At 30.5% G+C, this 13,897-nt stretch overlaps 1 protein-coding gene across 1 annotated transcript; it reads left to right on the forward strand.

Annotated features, from left to right (window-relative positions):
* Window positions 1-434: 434 nt before the first annotated feature.
* On the forward strand, window positions 435-1,876 carry LOC110660460 (peroxidase 3). The gene is made up of 3 exons (XM_021818782.2): window positions 435-784; window positions 861-1,052; window positions 1,140-1,876. Exons 1-3 carry the CDS (start codon window positions 575-577, stop codon window positions 1,716-1,718), a joined length of 981 nt encoding a protein of 326 aa, XP_021674474.2. The 5' UTR covers window positions 435-574; the 3' UTR covers window positions 1,719-1,876.
* The last annotated feature ends 12,021 nt before the right edge of the window (window positions 1,877-13,897 follow it).

A 13,897-nucleotide genomic window follows, 5' to 3' on the forward strand; every position in this document is an offset into this window, starting at 1 on the left:
TTATCTTTCTATTAAAAAAAATTTACCTAATTTAGTAAAAATTTTATGTAAATAAAAAATTTAATGTAATTTTATCTTTCATTAAAAATTTAAAGAAAATGACAGAAACTCATTTTCCGAATTTTTATAATTTTATAAAATTATGAGAACACTTATAAATATATAATATAAGCATTTATTTTTAATTTAATATTATGAATAAATAAATAAAAATATTTCATGAAAAAACAATTTTTTAGAAAATAATTTTTACAAAAAAATATTTTTCATATAAAAATTATTTTATCACAGTCTCAAAGGAGAGCAGTAATGCTTAAATTTTGGGCTAACAAGTACTAAGGGGCAGAAAAAAAAAACAGCAGTAAATTTAATAACCTAAGTGATTATGCTACAAAAAGCACTGTAGTTCGCACTTGTTGGTTAGCTAGAAGGTCAATTTTTATTTCTATGATCCCTTTCTTGTTTCACAAAAATAAGGCCTATAAATCTTTTTCTGATGTTGGGTATCAAAACCAGTACATAAATAGAAGGCACTAGCTTCTGATACTGAACAAGTTTCCAATCCAACAAAAACATGGGAGGATTAAGCTGTTTTGGGATATTTGTCTTCACATTTTTAGCATATATAGGCTCAACCGAAGCTCAACTTCAGATGGGCTTTTATGCTCAAAGCTGCCCAAGAGCTGAGCAGATTGTTCAAGATTTTGTTAACCAGCATATCCCTAATGCTCCATCACTGGCAGCTACCCTCATCAGAATGCATTTCCATGATTGTTTTGTCAGGGTAAATTAGTCTCTTCCTTGATCACTTCCTTTTCTATTTCTGATCCAAGTTGACAATATTGTGGTTTAATTTGCAGGGTTGTGATGCGTCTGTGCTTCTAAACTCCACATCAAACAATCAAACTGAAAAAACTGCAACTCCAAATGTAACATTGAGAGGCTTTGATTTCATTGATAGAGTTAAGAGCTTGCTGGAAGCAGAGTGCCCTGGTGTAGTTTCTTGTGCAGATATTATTGCTTTGGTTGCCAGGGACTCTATAGTAGCTACTGTAAGGACTACTCAAATTAATTTCCAAAACTAACTCCAACCCATTACTAACTTTTCTCAATATTTCCTTTTTTCTTGGGTTCAATAGGGTGGCCCTTCCTGGAGAGTTCCAACAGGAAGAAGGGATGGGACAATCTCAAATACCTCAGAAGCCTTGGCAAGCATCCCTCCTCCGACGAGCAACTTCACCAATCTCCAAAGACTATTTGCTAATGTGGGACTGGACCTGAAAGACTTGGTGGTGCTTGCAGGCGCACACACAATCGGGGTAGCTCATTGTTCATCATTTTCAAATCGGCTATACAATTTTACAGGCTTAGGCGATCAGGACCCTGCTCTGGATAGCGAATATGCAGCAAATCTCAAGGCAAGGAAGTGCACAACTCCTAATGACAATACCACCATTGTTGAGATGGATCCTGGAAGTCGAAAAACATTCGATCTTAGCTACTATTCTAATTTGCTTAAGAGAAGAGGACTTTTCCAATCAGATTCCGCCTTGACCACAAACTCTGCTACATTGACCACAATCAACCAGCTGCTCAGTGGTTCACTGCAAAATTTCTATGCTGAATTTGCTACTTCCATGGAGAAAATGGGCAGAATCAATGTCAAAACTGGTTCTGCTGGTGAGATTAGGAAGCAATGTGCAGTGGTGAATAGCTGAATAAGGACTTTTTTTTCTTTTTTATTACTGTTCTTGGTTTGGTTTTGTATGTCGGTTTTCAATAATTAAATTTATTTTCTCTGTTTAAATATTAGAATGTGCATAACTGCCTGTAATAATCATTTATTGCATTAATCACCTTTCATTTTGTGATATTATATTCATCATTAAAATTAAGATAATTTACTATATAGTTTCTAGATTTTATATGGTTTCTAGATTTTATTTTTAATTTTGAAAAATATGATATTTAGTTTTTATAATTTGCTTCCCTCAATGATTAAGTACTGCCATCCATTTTTAATTAATTTGACCGTTGATCATAATTGAACAAAATTAGATAGCCATCACTTCTCTTAATCCTCATTCTTGTTTGGTTTCTGCTCTATATTTTAGTTCTACTCTCCTTACACTCTCTCTCTTGTTCTACTTTACATCTCCAATCCTATTGATTCTACAAAAGAATTCTAACATATTATAAAATTTCAACAAGAACAAAATTAATAAATTACATAATCTGAGGCAAAAAAAAAAAAAAATCTATCTACACAATGACAAATACGATTTCAATTGCAGAATTCCAACAAGAACAAATCAATAAATTATAATAGAAAATTATTAGTGAATGATGGTGATCCAACAATTACCAACAAATTCAAGAATTATAGTAGTTATCCAGCAAATCTAACAATAATCCAACAATTACAACAATAAATTATTAGTGAACAAATCAACACATTGAAGTTGGAGTCACATTGTAATTGCAATAATGGGTGATCCAGTGCATGAAGCATACGACACTTATAGAATCTAAGGTGAGTTAATGTATGTAGCCTTTTCCCTATTTAATGTCGAGGCTATTTTCGTGGCTCGAACTCATGACTTCCAAGTCATAAATAGAGTAACTTTATCATGATATCAAAAGCACCCTTACATAACAATTACAATAAAAAAAAAAAATTATTAGTGAACAAATCAACAAATCAAAGTGACCAAAATGGAAAACAAAAATAAAACACAAAAAGGGAGGGAGAAAAACCTAGTGTTAAGAAAGAAAAGGGAGATAGGGGTAGAGGTAATGACAACATGGCCCATGCCAGTCTTAGTGCTAAATGGATCTTCACAATGGGAGAACTGAGGCCAAGGTGGCTAAGTGTCAGTAGTTTCGTTCTTCATAAGCCTTGCCGAATTCATTTGCCATTTCATCTTTTGTCACGAACTCTAGGGCATATTGTAATGACTCAAATTCGAATTGTTATCAGCGGCACTAGAGCATTAGGAGGTACAAGGCTACCAAAACCCGTAGTAAGCATGACCTTAACCTTTTCCTTTAATCTTTTATACCAAAATCTTTATAAACATTTGGGTAAGACCAATTAACATATTATTTATAGGACATCGTTTCATTTATTATTTCTCATTTACTAATAGATTCCACTTTTATTTCATAGAACTCATCTCATTGGGCTTGGGCAAGACTTTGCATCACAATCATTTAGATTATTTCCTTTAAAACTAAAACATGGCTAAATGAGTCTTTCCATTCCCTTATGTTTTAATGATTATTTGCAAAGTGTATGTTTTCCCATAAAATCACAAATCTCTTTAATATACTCTTATTACAAAATATAAAATAGCAAGCACAATACTAATATAACCAAAATTATACATGTCTCAAAATATCTGTACATAATGGCACAAAATATACAAACTTGAATACAGTAAACCTTCGAGCTTATTTATCTAAAATCTATTGACTGTAGCTATTACTTATGTCCTTGAAAAGGATAGACAGAAAAAGGGGAATAAGTATATAAACCCAATAAGTAGAGAATTACTTGAGAAAGGAAAACATATTATTAACCATGAATGGTTCCATAATGCAAACAATTCAGAACGAGGTGGTTATATCACTAAAAGTTCTCTATTCCATTTACTTTCATGTCATATCATATGTCTAATATGTCTTATCTATTATAGGAGCTCCTCAAGACTTTCTCTTATCAAATCATATCAAATGAATGGGGCCAAAGAAAAAATTGCATTACCTGGACACCTTAGAGTAGGAGACACAGAATTGACTTACCTGAACATCCTTTTCCTCTCTTTTTTGTGTGAGCTAATAATGCATGCATGCCTTTTCTTTTACTTTACTTTCCCATTGGGAACCATTAATTGGGTCATTCATAGCCACTATACAGCACAAATATATATATATATATATATATATATATATATATATATATATATATATATATATATATATATAATCAAAATATAGCTTCAATGATGCATGAATGCATATGTAAAGAAAAAAAATATTTATGAAAACATTTTGTAATTTATACTCACCTTGATAGTAGTCCCTTAACTTGACACTTACTTCTAATTAAGTGTTTTCTTTTTAACTCTAGTCCTTGTAACTCTATCCCCAATCTATAATAGAAGTGTATACAAAAGTATATTTAATTAACACTTTCATTAGAATTATGTTACACTATATATTTGGGAAATAGACCACTTTCAACAGTCAAACATGGGAACTTTGGCTCCCAAAGCTACATGTGTGACTTATCTACTATTTACATAGTTCGACGATCAAAGTTGCTAAAACTTGATGTTTTGACCTCCAAACCTACATTTTTTAGAATGCCTAGTTTAGGTTTATTCCTTTATTTCACTTATGCAATCATCCAATCATTTTCACTATTTCTTCATTCATGTACGATTTTATATTAATACTATTCATTTTCTATTATTTTGATCATCTAATCCTCTTCTCAAAGAGTTAACCCATTAGTCTATAACAGCAAACATTTCTTTGAAACAATCCTACTTACTAATACCATTATTCTAATCTCTTATTTGAAAGAGCATAAACTCAAAGAATACTTACTTGTTAGGTTTATAGGGTTTCCTTTTTTTTTTTTTTTTTTTGCCTTCTCTTTTTTAGCCTCAGATTCTCCTTTTATTCTTTCCAGTATTCTTTAGGCTATAGGGTATTGAGGTTTCTTTAGTTTTGTAAGGTTTTGGAGAAAGAGAGATGAAGATGTGGAATGAGAAGAGGGAGAGGGAGAGGGAAAGGAAAAAGGAGTGGGAAAGTTCGAAAGTATGAAGAAAGGTAGTTTATGAATATCCAAGGTTCCCTCTCCTTTTATACTCCTATCTCTCCATGTTTGGAGCCAAATTTAAGTTCTTCGGTAGCCAAAGGTGCCTTATCAACAAATACTCTAGAATCCCTATTTTAGTTTCTTTGGCATATTAGTTACTCTTTTTTCTTATGACACATATGTACTTTGCTCTTGGCTTTCTCATTTCATTAAGGAGCACATTAGGATATAAGGCTAGTAAGCCCATTCTAAGACCTAAAACTTCCTTGAGATGATGCCAACACATCACTAGCCCAATTGTGGAGAGGGCTACATCTTTGTTAACTGGAAGGATCAATGGCCACATCTCTATTAAACGGAGAGGAAAAGAAAGAGGAAGGTAGAGTTTATGGAGTTGAATTTTGTCATATAGATAAAAGAATGGAGCTTTAATAAGAGTTGAAGGTGGAGTTTTGATTTTGGAAATAGCATACCCAGAGTTCTAAAATTAGAAGAAATATCATCAAGAAAATGGTGCCAAAGAAATTGTGTGGTTTAAAGAAAGAGAAAGGACAAGGAAACAGATGGGTTGTATAGCTATTGATGATGAAGTTAATGAAGGAACGGAAGCGTGAAAAACACAAGATTATACCATTGAATTCAAAAATTTTCACCTAGGGTCACAAGCACCATGCAAGATTTATTTTTATCTATTTGATTTCAATGATAAACAACATATTAAAACTCTTTTAATATGTTTTTGGATCTGTATTTGCCATTTAAGATTTTAAAATTAATCAGATTAATTTTAGAACCCTAGATTAAATCAAGAACGATTACACTAACCTCTTGATGTGCTGCAGCGTATCTGCGCCTTTGAGATTCGTCTTTAGGACACCAGATGTTGTCCCTCTAGCTTGTCCACACCAAGAACACCTATGGCAGCCCTTGAATGGCTTCTAAAGCTTTTTCTATTAATTAGAAAATCAAGTTCTGCCTTTTAAGAGATTAAAGATGTAAACAGGACACTAGAAACAATTTCTAGTGTTCTTAATTCAAGAGATTGATGGCTAATCTCTTTGAATTGATGAGAGATGAAGAGAAATAGCTGGAGAGGCTCAAAGTGGCGTGACATATGAGAGGAGAGGCTGCTGGTTGTGTTTTCTTTTCATAACCCCACTTAAATAGCTAGGTTAACACATTAAACCCTAGCCACATGTCACCTTTTGATTAGCTCTAGGTTTAAGTGACCCAATCACATTGTGCCAAGTGTCAAACCTATATTTAATCTTGATTTTAATCATCTTACATGATTAAAAAACATTTGGCAAGCTTATGTGTTATGCCATGTGTCACCATCTCATGGTGCCACGTGTCAAACTGTGAAATGACCAAAATGCCCCTGTGTCTTAATTTTGAGTTCTTAACCCAAAATAATTATTTTCTTCTTCTAATTAATTTATATCAAATATAAATTAATTAATTAATCTCTATTAATTAATTTCTCATCAATTAAATTCATATTTAAACACTTTAAATATAAATTTAATTTATACTACACATCCAATAATCTAGATTTGGTTTCAAGTCATGCTAGGGACTTTGCAATTTAATTGCAAACCAAATCTATTTAATTAATCAATTAAACTCTTTAATTAATTAATTAAATCATATTTAAATAGGTGATAACTTGTGTATGTGTGTGACTTACTAGGCTCATCACTAATTGGCAATGAGACATGATATCAACTCTTAATATCATTAGAACTCTTTCTTACCATAAATGATTTCTCTAAATCATTTTATGAACCTCATAGACCATGGTTAACACCTAGCATAGCATGCCATGGCCACCCAATTAGTAATAAGGTTTACCTTAAATGAACCTATAATCATATGTTACCATGCACTAGAATCTCTCTGTTACAAAATCCCAACTCAAGGAGTCATGGTTTATGTCAAACTCCATTTGCTATGAATATTATGTTCTCTTTTAATTCCAGTTCTTGATTAAAAGATTTTCTCATCGAAACTCTTTTACGAATAAATCTATCTGTCTGGCCAGAACTTGAAACATCAAGAACAATTAAATGAACATAGGATTTTATCTCTATTTACTTAGAGGAACAGATTCCATCTTGATCAACACCTACCTCCATATATAACTAGCGAGAGCCAACATATGCCCATATACCCATACATAGTACAAGTATGAAAGCGATATCAAACTCAAACTACCTATATACAAGATAACTGTGCTATCTCAGGTCTAAAGATTATATGCACTGATATGATTTATGACAAAACATTGACAAGAGTAAACTCCATGTGCTTGTCATAAGTGTCACTGGTTCGGCCTACTTATCATTTATAAGTGCCTATCATGTTTGTTATATGGCATGAGACTCACCATTCCATCTTATTTATATCTCATATAAATAACTTGGGAACAAACATGAATACAATCTTTCTGGATAAGTCATGTCCTTATTATGAAGTATCCTCGATTGTGAACCTATTTATGATACTTTGTGCTAGAAATATTGTCACTCATATTCTTAACAACTTAAGAATAATATTTCTAACAAAATATCAATGGACCTTTTCTATTACACATAAATATATTATGTAAACGGAAAAGTGGAAATGCCTTTTATTATTAAAAATATGTACAAGATACATACTAAATGATATGCTCTAGGGCATACTACTAACAGTTAAGGTAAAGTAGAGAAAAAGAGAGTTAAGGATAAATTAATAATTAGAAGACATTCTCTCTTATTATACTATAATTTAGTTTATTGGTTAGCAGTAAGATCGATTAAAAATAAACAGAGAGACTCAATTATTGATAGAAGCAAATTATAAAGATTAAATAATTTTTTTTTAAACTATAAAAAAATCAAACTAAAGTATAAATAATAGTTAATTTTAAAAATTATATAATAAATTAACCTTAAAATTATAAGTTTTTAAATTTAAATAAAATTTAAATTCAATGTCATATGCCATGTTCATACATTTGTCTCGTCTTTAATAAAAGACAAACTTTATCTATTACAATTATGGTTGAGTAATGATGTATATTAGGGATGGCAACGATTCAAGTATTTGTGGATACTTAACTCAATTAAATTTTAATAGGATGAATTTAGATATTATATAATCAGGTTTAATGCAGGTTCATATTTGAGAAATAATATCTATGATGGGTTTTAGTCGGATTTAGATTTTACGCGTTGGGTATTTGTTATTCAAATTTATTTATATAAATAATTAATTAAATATAAAATATATTTTTTATAATAATATTTATAAATTTTTATATATTATATTTTAAATAAACATAATTTAGATATTTTATAGAATAATCAAAATTTTAAAATATATATTATTAATAATATTTATCTTTTATGTAGATTATCAATTAAAATATATAAAATTAAATGGATTTGGGTATTTTTCAAGTAATAATAATCGAGATTGAGGCGGGTTTGAGTATAATTGAGTTTGAGACAAGATTCAGATCGATATGTTGATTTTTACGGGTACCTTACCTGTTGTCATCTCTAATAATAGATATATATCATGAGAGATAAAATTGATATCTGAATAAGTAAACTTACAATAATTGGGCATGAAAGTAATTTCTCAAGAATAAATTAAAGAAAAAAGTAATCATCCGCATGGTTTATGATTATTGCCATAAAGATTAGCTACATAATAATGTTTATTTATCCTTCTCAACTATGATAACATAGAAAATTTTTGTTTAAATCCAGTTCACATATTCAAGATATGGATATGTGAAATGTATATATTTAATCCATTATATATATATATATATATATATATATATATATATATATATATATATATTATATTTTGAATTCATATTGAATCGAATCTAGAACACTAATAGGCTTCTAACATCTTGGTAATTAAAAAAAAATAGTTAAAAAGAAAATTAGAGGTGCTTTAAAGTTAGGAAGCCATTAATTCAATTTGACAAAGAAAGTATTGAGTTCAGACTAGAAGGTTTTCATCTTGAGCATAATTTTACCTAGTTAACAAATGCCATAAGTACTATTACTCAATTTGAGCTTCACAACAAATTCCTTGCATACCCAGTTTGACATAACTAGAATGAAAATTGTATATTCATTATATTACGTTATTTGATATTATTTTATTTTATTTTACTTTTTAGATAGAAACTAATCATCCAACTCCATTAAGACTATCAAAATTTTTATTCTAAAATTTAGATCATAACTAACCATCATCATAATCATCATCATAACTACCACTATCATTATTTATTATTATCATCTCAAAATTTATTTGAAAAACACTTTAATCTTTGCTAGATAGTAAATAGTATATATCTAGTAGATACACGACAACAAATGTTAGAATTAGTCATAAAAATATCACAGCGACATTAATTTTGTTGCTATAAGGTTAACATACAATAGCAATATGTACAATTGCCACTAATAGTACATAAAAAAAATATGGCCATAATTATTACTTATTACTGTTACCATTGATAAACTTTTGGTAGCAATAATTGTTACTGTTAATATATATATATATATATATATATATATATATATATATATATATATATATATATATATATATATATATATATATATATATATATATTGCAGCAATCACAATTTTGTTGCTATTATATGAATTGCTGCTAAAACATTGTGGCCATAGGTATTTTATAATAAAATTGTAGTTGCTACAAAAAAAAAATATTGGTAGCAACAATTATTATGCCAAAAGTTTATCAATAGTAACAGTAATAAATAATAATTGCTGCTATATCGTTTTATGTGCCATTAGCGGTAATTGTTTTTATAGTTGTTGTATGTTAACTATATAGCAACAAAATTAATATCGTTGTAAAATTTTTTACTATTGATTCTAACATTTTTTGTAGGGATCATATTATTGCCTTCACACATCTTGTAGTATCCAAGTATACATGGCAAGAAGACTTTTCTTTCATTTCTGTCATTTAGGTACAATAAAAATTTAGTTTCGAAATTTTGTAATTTTAAACATACTTCAATACTATTGAATTAAAAATTATTCTAAACTTTTACTGAAAAGTCTTATGAGGCTCTTAACTTTTATTTATATTTATTAAATATTTAAATTTTTATTTTTATATCTATTGTGTAATTTTATTTAATTAACAGATCATGTAAATACATATGCATAAAAAGAAGTGAAGTTGCTATAATAATATAAAGATGACAGTGTTGGAGCTCAATGGGCTAGTTGGTTCCCTTCGCTTTCCACTCAATATCTCTTTAGGTCTAGCTTTTAGTGGAGGGATCATTAAGGTTACTCATAGTAATTGTGTTGGGTTTGAAGGAAGAAAGACGAGGAATTCAATAGAGATTTATACTGGAATAAGTAGGAGAGAAAAAAAAAAAAACCTTAATTCATTACTAAAAATAGAGGATTTACAAACACAAATTCAAAGATTTTTTTTTTCTTTTTTTCTTCCTCATTTCTTAGCTCTCTTAAACTCTCTTTCTAGCCCTCTCAAGTTCTCTCCATGTTGTTTTATTTCCAGCAATAACCTCTTCCTTTTTATAAAGAAAGATTATTTTATTTTGTCAACATAGTTCATACTCACACCATGCTTAGGTATGGTTATTTTCCATTCTTCGTACACAAAAAATTTATCTACTAAAATCTCATCAACTCCAACGCTCCTCCTTCATGAGATTTTGCTAGAGTTGTGAATTCAATCAACAAGTCTTTAAGTTTCTTTAAATTTTGATTGGTTGTTTTGGAGTAGATCTCTCCAAGTTTAGTTTTGCTTTGATTTTCTAGTGGACTTCTCACCATTTTTATCCTTCTTTTGAGTGCAATTGCTCACCATTGTTCTTTTTGTCTTGGTGCACTTTCTCACTAGAAAACTTTCTCTTTAAAACGTAAAACTTTTCTTCTTGGAGCTGCTCTATCTCATAGCATTCTAGGGTGATTTTTTTTCTTGGAGTAACCCTTCTTCTGTAGGCTATCATGAGCTTACTTAATTATGTAGCTGTTGCCATCCTTAAAAAGAACAAACTCTAATTAGGTCCATTAAGATAAATACGGCTCTAATACCACTATTGGATTATGGAGAAAGAGAAAACTTGATTTTACTTTCTCAAAAATATACAAGAACCGTAAGCATTAATAAAACGAAAAAAAAAAAAGATCAAAATGGAGAGGAAAATATATATTTCATTACTAGAGACAGAGGAATATAACCATAGAACACATACTCTTTTTCTTTCCCCTTTTCTTCCTCATTTTGCTAACTCTCTCCAATTTATGATTATTTTTTAACTCCCTCTCATTCTCTCTACTCTATTTTTTCTAGCAACAATAACCTCTTCCTTTTATAGGGAAAGATTGCTTTTCTTTTGTCAACGTAGTCTACACTTGCACCATGCTTAGGTATGGTTGTTTTCTTTTTCTTGTACACATAAATTTCACCTATTAAAACCTCATCAACTCTAGTTAATTGGCTAAGAGGCTTTGTGATTAACATTGGTAAATCCTCTATTACTAATGCTGAGACTTGGGATGTGTTTAAAGGTTTAAGATTGGCTTGGAGCTTGGGCTTGTGTAAGGCTCTGATAGAACATGACAACTCCAACATGATGGATATGCTAACAGGTATGAGTTCTCAACTGGTAGGCTTTAATCTTTAATTCATTCTATTAAGAGAATGATTACTTGGAATTAGGATGTTAAGTTAACTCACATTTATCAAAAAGTTAATTGTTGTGTTGACTGGCTAAAGAATGCATTGAATACCTTTCTCATTAGGGGCAGACACAAGATTGGGCATGGAGGGAGGCTAAAATTTAAATATCAATTTACCTCCACTATGATATATATGTAATGTAACACTTACCATTTTTTCGATATCAGAATTTTTCTTATTAATAGAATATTCTGGCAGAATTTAAGATTCCACAGGTAGGGGAATGGTGGTGGAAAATGTATATATGATGTGTTAAAAATGTATTTAAGAATAAACATATTTTAAAAGTTTTGACCAAATAAAAGTTTTAAGTATGTTTTGGGCAGAAGAAACTTCGACAGTCGAAGGATGGACTTTTGATAACCGAAGTCCTTTCTACTACTAAAATGCCCATTTGGATAGAATGGACTCTGGTAGCGAAATTCCCCTCGATAGTAGGGGTATAAATAGCCCATTTTGTGTTCCAATTTTAAAAAAAGTGAAATTCTTTCTATCTTCCAATTACTGTTACATTCAAGGAAGAATTACTTTGGTTTTCTTGGTTAATTGGGTGATTGGTGTGCTTTGAAGTGTGAATTATCTTTAGAGACTCAAGAACTCTAAGATAATTGAAGCTTCTTTCCCTCTCTAGCTATTCTTAGAGGAGAAAGGTACCCCCATTCCTTTTCTCATCTTCAAATTACTTGTTTAAGTATGTTTCTTTTGGAGTTTTGATGAGTAGTTGTATTGCATACAGGGTTTATAGGTAGTTTTTATTACATGTTACTTAGGAGAGTTTGTAAGTTAGGTAAAGTCAAGGGTTATGTCTTGCATGTTGGGTCTTGAGGTTTTTGATGCCCTAACAGGTGTTATTTTGAATTTTTGTCAAAGCTTCTAGTATGTGTAGGCCTTTTATGACTAGTCCTCTTTGATAGACTTGAGGAATTTTATTAATGTTATACTCAAAGTTGATGTAGAACCTTGAATTCTTGTGCCTAGTGGATTCATGTAAAAGTTAAGTTTAATTTCAATTTTTTTTTTTTGCCTTAAACATGTGTTTATAGGTTTGGATTGTGTTTTGGAACCTTGTGGTGAGTTTAGATGTGGTTGGGAGAAGAATTCTGCAGGTTTTCTAGTTGGAAATTCTAGAAATTCCCAAGTTCGACTACAAAAACCATTATTTCGACAGTTGAAACATACAGTTTCTCAGGAAAGAATATGAAGAAATTCCAGGTTCAACAGCCAAAGTCTAAGACTTCAGTAGCCATAGTGACTATTGCCTAAAATGAGCAGCTAATGTTTAAAGGTTCGATGGTTAAAGTCCAAGACTCTGGCAATTGAACTTGGTTCTGCCAGCTTTAATTCTCCCCTAGTTCTAAGGTTCCAAAACATGATTTTATGATTCCTAAAGGCCTAGAATAAGATGTTTGTTATGTAAATAAAGTTTAAGAGCTTTGAATAACTCCTTAGGTTTCGATGTTTATAGGATCGAACTTAAGGAATTTGGGAAGCTAACGATCCGAGGTTAGTTACCATTCGTGTTGGGTGATTGATACGCTACAAGAGGTGAGTAACTCTAATCCTAATAAATAAAAATTCATTAAATGTAACTCATGATCATCCAAATGCATCATTTCATTATTTACTAAGGTGTATGCATATAAAGCACGAATATGTTATATTTTTGCATAATTATTATTGATGCATAGTGTAATTTAGATGACACACTAGTTCTCTCTATGTTATGTATATATTATGTTTATGATATGATCATGCATGATCTATGATGGCAAGACTAGGTGAGGCCTAATAAGCCCCTGGCGCACTACTTTTAAGCGAAAGTTCTGAGGAGTTTCTATATGAGCTAGGCACATTGGATATGGAGAATCACTGGTGACAATTCCACCCTATGTGAAATGTTTGTGATGTGAAACTCATTTGGATGATGCATTGCATATGTAGAAATAAATGATATAATTAAATGTTATTCGTTAGTTTACTCACTAAGCTCGTGAAGCTCATCCCTTTCCCCTAAACCCAGGTCTAAGAGTGCAAGAGTAGAAGAATTCCTTGGAGTTTGAGCAATAAAAGTAACTTTAGAGTTTTTATATGGATGTTATATGTTTAGTGGACATGTAACATGTAAAAGAATAGTTACTATGTTGATATTCAAGATTTTGATAGATGTTTTATCTTAAGTAATGTAATTATGTATATTTGAAATCTAAGCTAACTCCTCAAGTGAGTATGTATATATGAACTAATTACACTTTAGTGATTTTATGTATATAAATGTTCAAATTCTGAGCTAGTTTTATGCT

The sequence above is a fragment of the Hevea brasiliensis genome, chromosome 10 (genome assembly GCF_030052815.1).
Source record: "Hevea brasiliensis isolate MT/VB/25A 57/8 chromosome 10, ASM3005281v1, whole genome shotgun sequence".
NCBI classification, from domain to species: Eukaryota; Viridiplantae; Streptophyta; class Magnoliopsida; order Malpighiales; family Euphorbiaceae; genus Hevea; species Hevea brasiliensis.